Source organism: Rhinolophus hipposideros, assembly GCF_964194185.1.
Source record: "Rhinolophus hipposideros genome assembly, chromosome: 2".
In the NCBI taxonomy this organism is placed as follows: Eukaryota; Metazoa; Chordata; class Mammalia; order Chiroptera; family Rhinolophidae; genus Rhinolophus; species Rhinolophus hipposideros.
Window position 1 is genome coordinate 40,434,289 of NC_138048.1, and position 14,422 is coordinate 40,448,710.

The 14,422-nt window shown below is 39.3% G+C and overlaps 1 protein-coding gene across 1 annotated transcript in view; it reads right to left on the bottom strand.

The window, feature by feature from the left end:
• The window catches only part of CCDC80 (coiled-coil domain containing 80), a 38,305-nt gene that overhangs the window by 13,278 nt on the left and 10,605 nt on the right, over positions 1-14,422 (bottom strand). The window contains exons 4-5 of the mRNA XM_081027835.1: positions 6,110-6,246; positions 4,420-4,568 (exon numbers count right to left, since the gene is read on the bottom strand). Coding sequence (XP_080883961.1) covers positions 4,420-4,568; positions 6,110-6,246 — 286 coding nt within the window. The remainder of the gene's footprint in view (positions 1-4,419; positions 4,569-6,109; positions 6,247-14,422) is intronic.

Sequence of the window (14,422 nt, forward strand, 5' to 3'; positions counted from 1 at the left end):
TGGGGTTTTGCTTTGTGCCTTCAGTGTAGGCAACTGTGTGGTATTAGTGCACTCACTGAGCTGGAAGCCAGATGATTTTACTCACGGCCTCTTTCCCAGTGCCCCTTCTAGCCTCAGAGTGAACATGAGAGTTTTCAACCCAAAGAAAATGCCCTCTTGGGGGAATAGTGGTTTGGGTGAATGAGAGAAAATGATAGTCTGATGAAATACAATCTCTGAATGGACGCCTGTAGCAAGGCTCGCCAAGAATTGCTTGCTGTGACATTACATTTGCTTCCTCTGCTTATTTTTCTTTAAAGGGAAAGAAAAACTAAAATCTCCACTGAGGATAGCAAGATGAATGCGTTTGGCACTGAGGAGGGGAGAGGAGTATCTGAGATTGTCCGAGGTTTCCTGGGAAGGGAACAGTGACTACTGTCGGATGACAAACATGGTCTCCTGTACTTTCCCTGCTTCCTTAGGAGACATGCCAGACCAGCCCTAGCTCCTCAGCCAGCATGCAAACCAGGCCAGCCTTCCTGGCCTCACACAGAGCTGTAGGGTATCCTGCCGGCAGCTATTTTGGGTGAGGTATATTTTGGCTTGTTTACCTGTGTGCACCACTGAATGCTGTCCTGACTGGAGAGGGATGGGATCTGAGACTCCCTGTCGCAGACACAACTAAGTGAAGGTCATTTCCCCTAAGGAAAGATTTTTTCCTCCTACAGCCCTTCACATGAAGATAGAAGGCCCCAACTTGTGACACTGAAAGAAGTAACTTCCATAGGATGTAACAAGTGAATGGGACCCAATTCCTTATTTTGGATAGCTTGGTTTTGGGGTGTTTTAGTTTTTTGATTTTTTGTCACTTTAGCTTCTCAGTAAATAAAAATTCTACAACCTATGCATATGTTTGCTTCTCTTGATTGGCATCCAAAATTAGTGTGCATTTGCCCACTCTTTGGGGCTTCTGTGTCAGAGAAAGGTAATTATAGCTTGAACCAGAAAAGGGTCACTAAAGATTAGACTGGCTTCAGAGTCTGGTCAGCTGAAACCAGGCTGTATAGACCCACAAACAACGCAGCAAATTTGAAGGAAAATTCCCACTTGGATACTGATTTATTTATATAACTTTCATTAAAAAATTTTTTTTTCCAGTTCTCTTTGCTTGGGTTTTAATCCTAAGGTGTTTACTAAATTTCCTCCTCTTACCTCTCCCTTGATGAAAAAGCTCTCTAACTAAGAACTGAATAACTGGCCCTAATACTGCTAATAGCCAGAATTTATCAATTATTTACTTTATGCTAGGTTCTGGGCCATATTCTGGGCCACCTTTAGTATTGAATTTACCTTTTACAACAATATTAAAAATAATAACATTTATTATCCCCATTTTGCCAATGAGAAAACTAAAGCCTAGAAAGGTTACATAATCAGCCCAAGATCACACAACTAATATGTAGAGAAAACAGGAATTAAACTCAGGGCTGTCTTACTACTGCTTTTAAGTAACATACTACTGAAATTTAAAGTTTAAGATCAACGATAATTATCAGCACAGTGATTTCATGAGTTGTGACCACAAGTCATGTATAGCCGTGGACATCTAAATTATAATCATATACCATTCTGAATATCCATAAGAGATGTATGTTCCTGAAATAGTAATGAATGTAAGAACCCATAAACTCTTACATTAGAAGGAAAATATAGTTACATAATGTAGGGCCCTATCCAATTCAAAAGCGTTTAGATGCAAAATGTGTCTACAAGTCTTAATAATCAAAGATAGGACAAATTCAAATCAGTGATCGATGAGAATGAGCATTGCAAGCTTTATGAGTGAACAAAATTGAGATAATGTCAGCTGTCCCTTTCAAGTTTAAACCCTATTACACAGTGATTAGGGATGGTAAGAAGAATTCCTCATGATGTCTGTTTGTGGCTGAGTGTCATGGCTGGCCCAAATCCTTGGTTATAAATAACATCAGTGAACTGGGTGGTAACTGTCTGTAAAGGTTGGGCAACCCGAGTTTACTGGAATGGTTCAGTAGGTATGTACCTGTCAGTCCTGAAAGATTTAGAATTAAGAAGAAAAAGTTTTCAGATAATCAAAGTCATAGTGATAATATATATTTCTAAGAAGGATCCTGATTTTCTTTCTATAATTTATGTTCTTGTGAATCTTGAGGTAATTTGGCTTAATCAAATGACTACCTTGAAACCCCAAATTAGAATGTGTAATTGAGTAATTGGTTTAAATGTATGGTTTTAAGTTGAAAGCTTACTAAGTTTATACAGTTGTTGGAACATATGACAGAACTTTAGATTCACTGTATTTAAAAGATTAACTTATTAAACTTATGGATCATTTAAGTACTCAGAGATTCTTTGTTTATTTTCAAGCAATTGAAAGAAATATATTAAATGTAAAATGGTTGTTTGAAATAATGAAGTTGTTTAATTACTGAGATTTTAAGCAAGATCAAACGTTATTCAAAGCTCCTTAAAAATGATAGCTAAGATTTGCTGTTATAAAAAGAGTAATAAGATTTAAAAGTCTAACTTAAAAGTTTAAGAGAGAACTAAAATCAAAAGTAAACGTTTAAAGAATCTTTTCTGGAAGGAAAAAAGGAAGGAAGGAAGGAAGGAAGGAAAGAAAGAAGGAAGGAAGAAAGGAAGAAAAGGGAAGGGAAGGGAAGAAAAAAAAAACAACGAAAAATGAAACACCTCAAGGGCAACAATAAGCTCTTATCATTCATCTTCTAAGTCATTGCCATCTAGAGGGATAACCTTGGATCAGAAGTTGATGCTTCAATAGTAGTCCCAGGACTGTACAAGAAGCCTTCTGCTCAGTGGAGTTCTAGAGTCCCTGCCCAGTGGAGTCCCTTTCTCAGACAAGAGAGTGGCCTGAAGACTGAGTTGAGTTTTAAGTCCTTATGGAGGCATGCACCTTCCATCTACATTCCAGATACTTGCACTGCACTGAAAATTTGGATGAAGGAAGAACCTCAGGTTTCTTTCAGTTCTGAAATCCTGTGGTTTTAGGATTATCTTCTTTCACTTCAAACTCTGGGCCTCTGGGTCCAAGACTAAAAATAATTCACATTATATTTCCAAAAGGAGTATTAGATAAGAATGTGGACTCTGGGAGCCAGATTATCCTGGAGCCACTGAGTCCTAGAGCTGACACCAGATCAGTGATGAGAAAAAGTTAGTTAATCTCCATTAGTTTCAGTTGTCTCATCTGCAACACGACAATAGTTGCAGTATTTACATCATGGGATTGTGGTAAAGATTAAACCCAGAAAAGAAGAGGAAATGCTTGGCACAGAGATAAGCATACAAAACGTGATCAAAGCAACCCTGGGATGGAGGTAGGGCTACTTATTATCTTTATTCTCATTTGTGGGGAAGAGATTTTTAAAGCAGGTTAATTAAGAAGCATAGAGGCAACATAGCTAGTAAATTGCAGATCCAAAACTTTGATGAATGATAAGTCCTATGCTCTTTACATATCGTAAGGGTATCTCCTAAGAGACCCAACTCTCCCGAATCTAGAGGAATTCAAGATATTCACTTACTCATCATAGAATCCTTTATTCTCTGGCTCATTTATGGAGAATGTGCTTTATAGACACAAGTAAGGAAGTTTTGCCTAGAGTGATACATAGTTAACACTGAGCCTCCAAGCTAAATCTTGTTCCATTTCAGGAGCCCCTCAGCCACACAGTATCGTTTGGGTGGTTTGCATTGAGGTCTCTGTACTTTTTATTTGTCGTGGGTGGAATTATTGCAGCTTTGCATCTCCTATGGCTCCAAAGGCGCTGCAGAATTTTCATCCAACATGATGGACTGGATGGAGAATGGAGGAAGTGGAGTGATTTTTTTGTTTTTTAAACACTCTTTTCTGTGTGGGTACCAGAGTTCCCCTACCATGAGTTGCAGTAAACCATACTCCCCAGGGAAGCAGGGAGCTGGGGCAAGAGGATTTCTCCCTTTGAGGTCCTGGTTGGACTTTGGTTCTCGCAGAATTGGCAGGAAGCAGAAAAATCAAGCACAGCATTCCAAATCCTGTTTGAAACTAGAAGGGGCCTATTAAATAAATACGTAAAATAAAAATGCTGTATACAACACCCTCCAAATTCACTGACCAAATAAATTAACCCTCATAGGTCAGAATTCTGTACTCTGTGCCCAAAAAAGGGAGCAGAAAAGAGAGAAAAGATTTATCCAAAGCTACCCCAGCCAGCCTTGTGACAAGAGCCACTTCCAAAAGGACAAGACTATGCCCGGTGGCCAGGGCTGTGAAGCAGGCAGACCTTCCACCAGGGGAGGTGACTCGCTGCACGTGTCTGCTGTGTGTTTCCTTGGCGTTTTCATTAATTCACCCAGAACACATTCCCGCCTGCCTCCTCGGGGACTCCAAAGGTGATGTACCTGGATAGGAAGTTCTCCAATGACTGCTTCTTGTCTTCCTTGCAAACAATGCCCTCCTTCTTCTGCTTTTCCATGTCTTTGATTCGGGATTGGAAAGTATCAATCAAATCAAACACGGATTTCATTGTTATAGGCACTTCATAGTATTGCTGTTTAAGAAAGAATAGAAAGTACATAATGTTTCTTCCCTCTGCTCAGAGGATAGAGTGCCAGGGAAAATTCGGGGGAGTCTGGAGAAATCAGAGCCTGGAGGGCTCAGTGATTTATAAACTCTCTCCAGCAATAGTGCCTTTGCTGATGTTTGAGGTCCTGAATCCATGAAAGAAACACCTCTTACCTCTAATGAGGATTTCTTCTTAACTGCATTCTTTTCATTGGAAAGGATCCATGCTTTCCTCACCACCCACATCCTAGGTTCACTGCCCTACCTATGGGACTAAGCTGGCTCCTGTTCACTACACAACTGGAGAGAAAGTGAGAAGGAATAGAATAACATGTTAGAGTATATGACCTGAGTAATAAGGGTAATTTTCCACCAGAAGGATGCCTGTTCTGTAGTCATCAGGAATCTACATAGACTCTTTGATTCCCAGAGATTATTGTGAGTGAGCATCACTTAAAATTAGATCATGCTTCCTTATGTATTCTCAGAAAGAGTTGGGATCCAACTTCAGATAATGAAATTCAGTTTCCTGGACCATACCTGTTGGATTTCCAACAGCAACCTGGATTTTGGGACTGGCTGAGCATAACCAGCGTAAACTAGAGAAAAGTTTAGACTTGGAGTTATGCCCCAAGCAGGAATTCAGTGAACCATAGGATGCGAAAGCTGGCAGGAAGCTTAGAGATCATCTAGTCTAAGTTCTCCTATTAGAGACGGGGCAGCACATGTGCAGAATGAATTACTGAAGAGACCTTTTTCACATTCAAAAACAAATGCTGCAAGTTGGATCAGCTATTCTGACAGCTCAGGCAGCCTTTTTCCTAATGATTTTCACATAATCATGGCATATTCTCAGTACGAAGCCCAATGCTAACAAGGTGAACTTGGGCAAGTTACTTAACCACTCTGGGCCTCTGTTTGTTCCTCTGCGAAACAAAGATAATACTTATTATTTATCCTAGAGGTTTGAGATAAGAATTGTAAAGGGTTAAGATTAGTGCCTGGCATAAGGAAAACACTCAGTAAAGTGAGTTATTTTTGTTATTATTTATTTTTCATAGTTCAGAACCTTTGTCCCTAACTATATGAAGAAAGTAGGTATAAAACCCTCCTGTCCTGTCCATGTTTGATCAGGAGGTAGATTTCCAGGCCTTTCCAAAGTAGGCTTATGTTAAATCTGGTTTTCCTGAAGGCAGAGGCCAAATATTCTTCACCTTTTATCCCCAGGTCCTGGCACTTCATAGCTATTCAACAAGTATCTAATGAATGCAAGACATTTATATTATAGAAGAAATTATTTTGAATCAAGTAGCTGGGCCATAGGAGGCCATGCAACCCAGTCTTTTCTGGAAACCACATTTCTGGATGCGGTTCCATAGGCCAGATTGGGATATTTAGACCATTACAAAACTTTCCCATTTATGAAAGAATTTGCGCTTACCTGTACGTTTAATTGACTCACTAACAAAACTTTAGAGCTGCTATTCTAAGGAGTGGTACCGCATCATGGAAAACAGGACTCTGTACCTTGACTCTCAGGTCCACGTCTGTGAGCACCATGAAGAATTCATCGTAAGCCATTCCGTACTCTTTCCTCAGCTCACTGATGAGATGCTGGTCGACCAAGTCCTCATCCTCTACCACTCGCATGGGTTTCTCGTTATCTTCAGGAAAATGAAATGTGAATAAATATGGGGGTGACAAGACAGAAATCAGTGGGAAGCAAAGGGCTGGGGGCTCTGGGCCTTAATCCTGAGTGAATTAGAATGGCTTCCATTACTTGCACATATTTGGCTAACATTTTGTTTGAACAAAAGTTAACAAAGTGCATATATAAATATAGAAGCAAATGAATGAACTGATTTTGAAAGTTAGTCTTCTAAAGATGATCAAGCCCCATCTTTGCCCACCTGTGTTGTAGTGAATCAGAAGGAGCTGCCTGCTTTTGCCACAGATCTCTGCCATGCTCTGTCTTCTGTCTAAATCAGAGCTGGGTGAACATAAAGTTGTCTGGAAAAGCAACATAAATTTGGCAGCTTCTTGTTTTGCCAAAGCTCTGTAGTCCTCATCAAAGGTTGCAGGGCTTAGAAGCAAACATTCTTCAGCAAGCACCCTGTAAACTGTCTACCTGGTCCTGATCCAGCTGAAATGATTCACAGACTCAAGCCCATTTGGTGGGATTTGGTCATTCCACACAGCCTGCCCCAAACTTAAGATTATTGAGGAGGGAGGATAAACTCTGCTGTGTGCTGGTAAGGACTGGCCCTACATGTGAGACAGTTGCCAAATTTCACGTCCTAGAAGAACTCCAACTCCAAAAGTCAGTGATCAAATTCGGGTGGTAGGAAATTTCTTCATGTATTTGCTCTTCCGTGTCTGACTATAGACAGCAAGGACACTGCAGAAAAATTCAGCTTCAGTTATATCTTGTTAAACTCCAACCGTGTGCCATACATTATGTTTGAAGTGATAGGTAGGAAGATAGATAGAATGAGGAGGAGAAGGAGAGAACTAAGCCGGTTAGAAAGCCCCTTGCCGCAACTCCTACTTGGGTCAAGACCCCTTGCAGCTGCCCTCACTTAGGGCACCAGTGCCTTACTAGTGCCACAGGATTCCAGGCTCACACATGCCCCTAAATCAAAGGGATGTTGTTAGAAGCCAGAGAAGGAAGGAAGACATCCTGCTTAGTAGAGTGTACATATACATTCTACTTATCAGGACCATTTTAGTGAGCTTCACAAACAAATCATAAAAAGAACACTGACAGAAACTACCTTGAGAACCAAAAGCAGAAACTACCTTGAGCACCTCAGCAGAAGAGAAAGAGCTAAGCAGAAGGGAGAGGCGGAGGCAATTCTACCTATAGAAATAAAAGCCTTCATAGAATGTAAGGAGAGGCCATTACCCTTTTTGGGATTGGTCCGCTCCACATCTTGGAGTGCATCTATCTTTACTAATAAACTTCTTACTATGCTATATTTGCACAAAATGCTGTCTTTTGCCTGAATTCTTTCCCTCAAGAAGACAGCAGCCTAGGAACACCATGACATCCGGTAACAGAAGCTCTCATCTGTGACTGTTTCTTCTCTGTAATATCCATGGTTTCTGCTCCTCCCACCCTCCATTCCGAAGTCCAGACCATGACACCAATGTCCCTGGACGACTTTACTTTCTCCTATTGCTTCAGTAGTTTCTTATCTCCTCTAGCACTTTTTCCAAGTATGATCCACTGTCTAACTTCATCGCAATCACCTGGAGTTCATATTAAAATTATAATCCTTGGATCCAAACCAATTAGATCAGAATCACTAGTGGTGAGAACCAAGAAATTTGCATTTTATTTATTTTTGTGTATTTTTTATGACCCTGGTAAACTTATTCAGCTTCCCTAAACCTTAGTTTACTCAAACAAAATTCAACTTAATCTAATTGGATTAAGTGATTCATGAATCAGGCAGCACCCCATTTAGCAACCAAAAGGGTGCTCCTCAGGAATCTGCATTTTCACAAGTTTCCTGAGTGATTGTTATACTCTAAGGACAGATAAAATACATATCCTTGGTATAACATACAGGCCATTTATGTCCTGGACTCTGTCCTAATTAGTTTGTCCTTTTTTTTTTTTTAACCTTGTCTTTTAACTCTTCTTCCAGGCATTATGTTTCCAGTCCTCTATTTTCAGTTTCTAGAAACATGCCTTCCCTTTCTGACATGCTATCCCTTCCCTTGTTCACACGGGAACTCTTAATTACCTGGGAAACCTGTCTTTACCTCCTTTGTGCTTACACGTCTATCATCCCACTAGATAGGAACAACTCAAGGACAGGGACTGAGTGTTGGTCAGCTTCTAAATCCTTGTAGCCGACACACCTAGGCACTTGGTACAGATATGGTAATCATAAAAACTCTCCCTTAAGAAAACAGCACATAAAAAAAAGAGGGTGTAAGGGATAGAGTAAAAAAGGTGAGTAATTCTGTTCTGTGTAGAAAATTCACCATCAAACCCTTATATTTTCTTTTACCTTGTGACACCCAAACACAGCCAATCTAAGAGTAATTTGAGAAAACAGAAAACATACCATATATGTTTATTTTCTAAATCTGGGTTTTCATGTATGATTGTATTAGTCATCTATGTTTTTGTATTAGTCATCTAAATTTTTAAATTTTCTGTATATTATAATGTTTTGACATGTTAAAAAAACAAACAAACAAAACCAAAACCAAACAAAAACAAAAAAACAACTTTCTGGCTGGAGAGAGACTGTTCCTCTCTGGACTAGCCAATTCTTAGAGATAGCAAAGGGCCCAGCCAGACGCAGGTCTTTGCAATGCAAACTAACCAATTTAGAGCCCTAACCCCTCCCCTTGGCCCATGGACTCCAGGAGACAATATTCCTCTGCTTTAATCACCCCAGGGCCAGGTACAAAGCAGCTAGGGACCATCTCTATGGCCCAAACCCTGCAGAAATTATTCAAACTAGCCAACAGGAAGCTGGTCACCTTGTCCCGCCTTGCCTTTCCCTTGGAAACCCCAATAGAGACAATGACCCGGGTTCTCTCCTCATTTTTGCTTCTGCTTCCTGACCCAAACCTGGTCTGCCTCCTATGTCCCTGTGAAGCATGCTGCAGTTTCCTCTCTGGGACCTGCGAGGAAATTCTATTTCCCTTTTACATTCTGGTCTCTTGAATGTCATTCACTCTGCTCACCATTCACTCTGCTCACGATTCACCGCCATAACTTAATAAACTCTGTCCTGGGATAACATACAATGTAGATAAAACATATTTATAAGACCTTTAAAATATAACTGTCCTACTCAAGAAGTCAGTACAAGCCAAACATTTTTTTTGTACTTGGAAAAATCTGGAGGCAAAGACTCCAGCAAGGTTGATTTGCTTTTATCTCAAGAATATTCCCTGAATTCCTGAGCAATCTGTCATAGGTTATTTCAGTTAGGATCATCTTGGCCTCCAGCTATGGGATTTACTTCTTTTTAATTGGAAACTGATCAATGTAAATGACTTTGTAGCTGAACTGCTGTCTCCTGTTTGACTCTGGGTGGGTGGTTTGCCTGCCTACCACGCCATTGTGGGATGGGTGACTGGTGGCAGTGACAGAGAGGAATTAACCTGGACAATCGTGGTCAACAAAGCTGCTGCTCCCACTAGAAAGAGCAACTTGTCCTATCTAGGAAGACTGTCCTTCCAGGTGCTTTTTTCTATCCTATCCATGAACTCTACCACACCTTCTAAGTTATTTAAAATTTATTTGAAAAATATATTCCAATATCTCTAGTTGACTTCACATGGTTTACCAAATAAAGCTTGAATTCTATGTCCTGGTATTTGAAATCCTTTAAAATGTGGTGGCAAACTACATTTCTAGCCGTCTCTTCCCTTGTATCCTACACCCTACCCTCTGCTGTAGACCAAATCTGGCTGCAGATCAAAATCACTTGCACAACATTTTTGAAAAGAGAATCCTGGACTCCATCCCCAAACTGAGTCAGTCTCTTGGAGTGGGGAGAGGACCTGGGAGTCTGAATTTTTGTTTGTATTATAAAGAGTACCTATAAATTGAGATTAAAAAGACCAACAACCCAATAGAAAAATGGACAAAGAACACTACCAACAAAATACAAATGCTCCTTAATTATATGAAAAGGTGTTCAGTCATACTTATAAAAAGAGAAATGCAACCCAACACTACACGACACTAAGATACCGTGTTTCACATACCGTGTTGGCTAAAACCATTCACAAGTTTGATCACACACTCTGTTGGAGTGTTTTGGGGAAATAGACACTTATACATTGCCAATGGGACTGCCAAATGATACAACTCGTATGAAGGGAAAGCTAATGATATCTACCAACACTAGATACATTTTCCATTTGGTCCAAAAGCCCTACTTTTAAGAAACTACTGTGCAGATACACCCACATACATAGACTGGCAAATGTACAAGGTCATTAACTGTGAAATTGTTTATAACAAAATACTAGAAGCAATCCAAATGTTTATCAACAAGGGGACTGGTTCAATAAACTATGGTAGAAGCTCACAATGGCTTAATAAAAAATGTGAAAGATCTCTATATATTCATAAAGAAAGATCTCCAGGAAGTATATTTAAGTGAAAAAAGCAAATAGTATATACAATATGCTATATATAATACACTGTATTTTGTATAAAAAGAAGGGGAATAGAGGTATTTATATTTATTTGTATTTTCATAAAGAAGCACTAAACACACTAACAAGAAATCACAAAAATACCTATGGGAGCAGAGAGTAACGGGGTAAAGGCCCCAGAAATGGGAGTAAGGCTTGTTTGTGTATGACCTTTTCATGCAGCTCTGACTTTGGAATCCAAAAAATTTATCATTTCTTTAAAAAAAAAAAATTAAATAAAAACAAAAGTTACCTTGATAGAGTCAAGATACCGGAAAAATCAACTCAGTTTCAAGTTCACTCCATTAAATTTACTTTTCAAAATTCTCTGATATTTACAATACCTCTTCTGATGACTACAACTGGAAGAGCTTATCCTTCCAACACATTCTTTAAATACTTGTTTTGTACATTTGACCTATCAGTCACTTTACACTCCTGGATTGTCATGGGCTGATCTTGACACTGATACACTTGATGTTAGAGGCAGCGAGGGCAGTGGAATGGGATGGCTGAACAAGTTAGGGTACAGACTCTCTAGCCTCTAGTGCATAGAATGATTGATAATCAAAGACTAAATAAACAGAGAGGGACACTGCAGCCCGTGTCCGGAAATCTGATCTCTCACCCAACCTTCCTCTCAGCACAGAGTTGAAGGGCCTAGAGACAGCAGCTGCCACACATTGTCACCACTGATGAAAGGAGGGATTGGGGCAAAGAGTCAATTTTTCAGGTGTTTTTGAGGGAAAGCAGCATTTTTGCATTGTTATGGATCCTGATAGTTGTGAGGTTTGTCCATAAAAAACAATTCTCTTCAACAGGATCAGAGATAGTATTTTAGGTTGATTATATTTTATCATATTCACTTATAAAATTTTTTTTAGAAATTTACCTATGATTTCCTGACTCATATGAATAGGGCATTAATACTTTCTCTCCTGGTTGCCACATTCCACCTCCATCAACTTTTCCATCTCCCCTTTTATCATTTACCCTCAAACTCCTCTACTTTGCTAAGAAAAAAACATGCTTGCGGCATTTCCTCCTTATTTCTATTTTCATTCTGCAAAAGTGCCTTTAGCCAGCAACTTCTTCCTACCTGATAAACTTTGTCTGTAATCCATCCTCTTGACATACACACCAATATTCCTATCCTAGATTGACATTTTAAACACGACTAACAATTAAAAATGCCTTTATGTGTTAGGTCATTCAACCCTCCCGTATATATACTCTGGGTTGCCAAAACCAGATGGGCTTATTATTCTGCATTAGAATTTGTTCAAGCATGAATAACTTTTGTTGGGTAATGCCTGAAATCTTCGGGTAAGTTTCCTGGTATTTGTAAGTTCATCATTTATAGTTCAAATACATTTAACAAGATGGACCAGCTGGGAGAACAGCCCATACTGTAGCTGGATGTGGGCCTCTGTTTTTAAGGCCCAGTAAAATCTGAAAGAGTCAAGAGTGCTTGATTTATTTTTAAGGAAAGTCAGGCCATCTGATAGATTTCCAGCTGAAAATCGGTCAAGGCTGGAGTTTGGTTTACTGAGACCATGGAGAATGCCAATTCCTGTTTTCCCATGGCTGACTCCCAGTCTTGGCTGCAAGTACTACGGCCTTTCCCATAAGGGTAACCTGGGACATGACACAAGGACAGAAAGGCCTTCCAGGAATTAGACGAGAAACAAGATAAAAGGCCCCCCAAACCATGCCCAAGCTGCCATTCAGTAAGAGGCAAACATCCAAATCACAATACCTGATTTCTAGTAGAGAAAAAAAAAAATACCTCAGTCCCTCTACAGTTCATATTCAATCCAGATGTCTAGAAAACAGCAGGATTAATGCTAAAATTTTGCCAAGGCAGCACCAGATGCTCATAACAGTTGGAACCATATAGAGGTTGAGGTGGGAGATATAATGATTTTTCCAAACTTCCCTGAAATAAGGAATGAGAATTCTTTATGTGAGAGTTGGTGGGTAACACATTTGACACCAGGAACACCTGGTGAAGGAGAGCTTTCATCACCAGCCAGCACCCGTTTCTACACTGGATTCAATACCTACTTCCTCTCTAGACATCTGGATTATAATTGAACTCACTGAAATGGCTCATGCTACTATTTGAAAATTCAGGAAGCAAATGGTTGAATCCCAGTTAACCACTGAACATGTGGCTTTGTAGTATTATTACCAGGAGTGGGAATGCAGCCTGATCGTGAAGAGCAGTTGTGTGGGTTCACTGTCAACATTCCGTAATTAGCAGAAAGCAATTACAAGTAGTTTTCAGTTATAGGTGTTGTACTCTGTGTGACAGCTCACTGATCTCCAGAAGCTTGCCAGAACAAATGGTAGTGATGGTGACCACAATAATAGTACGTATTATGTGACAGGTATTTACGTACATTACCTTATTAAATCCTCCCCGTAGACTGTGAAATACATATAACTGTGTTCTAAGCTGAGACTTAGAAAGTAACTTGCCTAAGTAACTTGCCTAAGTGACCTTGTGTAACAAGGTCACACAACAAATAAGTTGTGACTGTGGATTTGAAGTGGTTTATTTGACTCTCCAGAACTTCTTTTGTGTTTTTTGTTTGTATTATTATTATTATTATTTTGGTTAAGGTAAGGACACTCTTTTGTTGTTGTTGTTCCCCCTCCCAAACATACACACAGCACATCCACACACCAATCACCATTCAACAATGATTTATAATGGGACATTGGAAAAGATGCTATCTATTTTCCTTTGGAGCTATGTCAGGGGAAGGCAGGCTAATAAAAGTAGAGAATGCATAACTGAAACTTTATACCTGAGTAAATTCTATAGACCTGCTATGCAACATGTACCTATAGTTAACAATACTGTATTGCGTGCTTAACAATTAGTTAAGAGGGTAGATCTCATATTAAGTGTTTTTACCACAGTAAGAAATATGGTTTAGAAAGTTAGACCATATTATAAATCAAATTGACATTATCATGACATAACTACAACTCATATGTGTTCAATTATACCAAGATCACAGGACACAAAAATCTGTGAGATAATGTATCACATGTATTGAAGTTAAATGTTAACTAATGGCGAAAATGTTTTATATTCTTTCAGATGTTTTCAGATATATTTTATGAAAAATATGCAGACTATGCAAATGTTGGAATATGAAGGATTTTCATTATAGTTAAAATTAGAATAAAAAAAGTAGAGAATTCATGTAAGAAAAAAGTTTTTTTGTGTGTGTTTTTTTTAAAAATATATAAAGCCCTAGAGATGTAATAATTATAAAAGAAATGGATGGGTCAAATTTGGGGCTTCTGACTATGAGACTTAACTACTCACAGAAAGTCTTGCAATGTTCCCAGGAGAACTGCAGTGAGTTAGATCGCAGTTGCCCAATGCTGAGCTGTATGCCTCAAGAGTCTCATATGTATCATTAATATGAAAAATTGTGAAAACTCTACATTCAGCCAAATTCTTCTGCTCTCCAAAAGGACTTGGGCATAGTTCAGTCCATATTTTCAGTGACTTTTCATTTGTCTTAACAGCTTCTTTCAGCCCTGGTGAATTCCCTTCCCAGCCTTGCCAGAGTCAAGTATTTCCAAGGGTCTGGCAGGTTCCCACGTATCAGTTAGTCGCCTGTAGCATAAAGGCTGCAG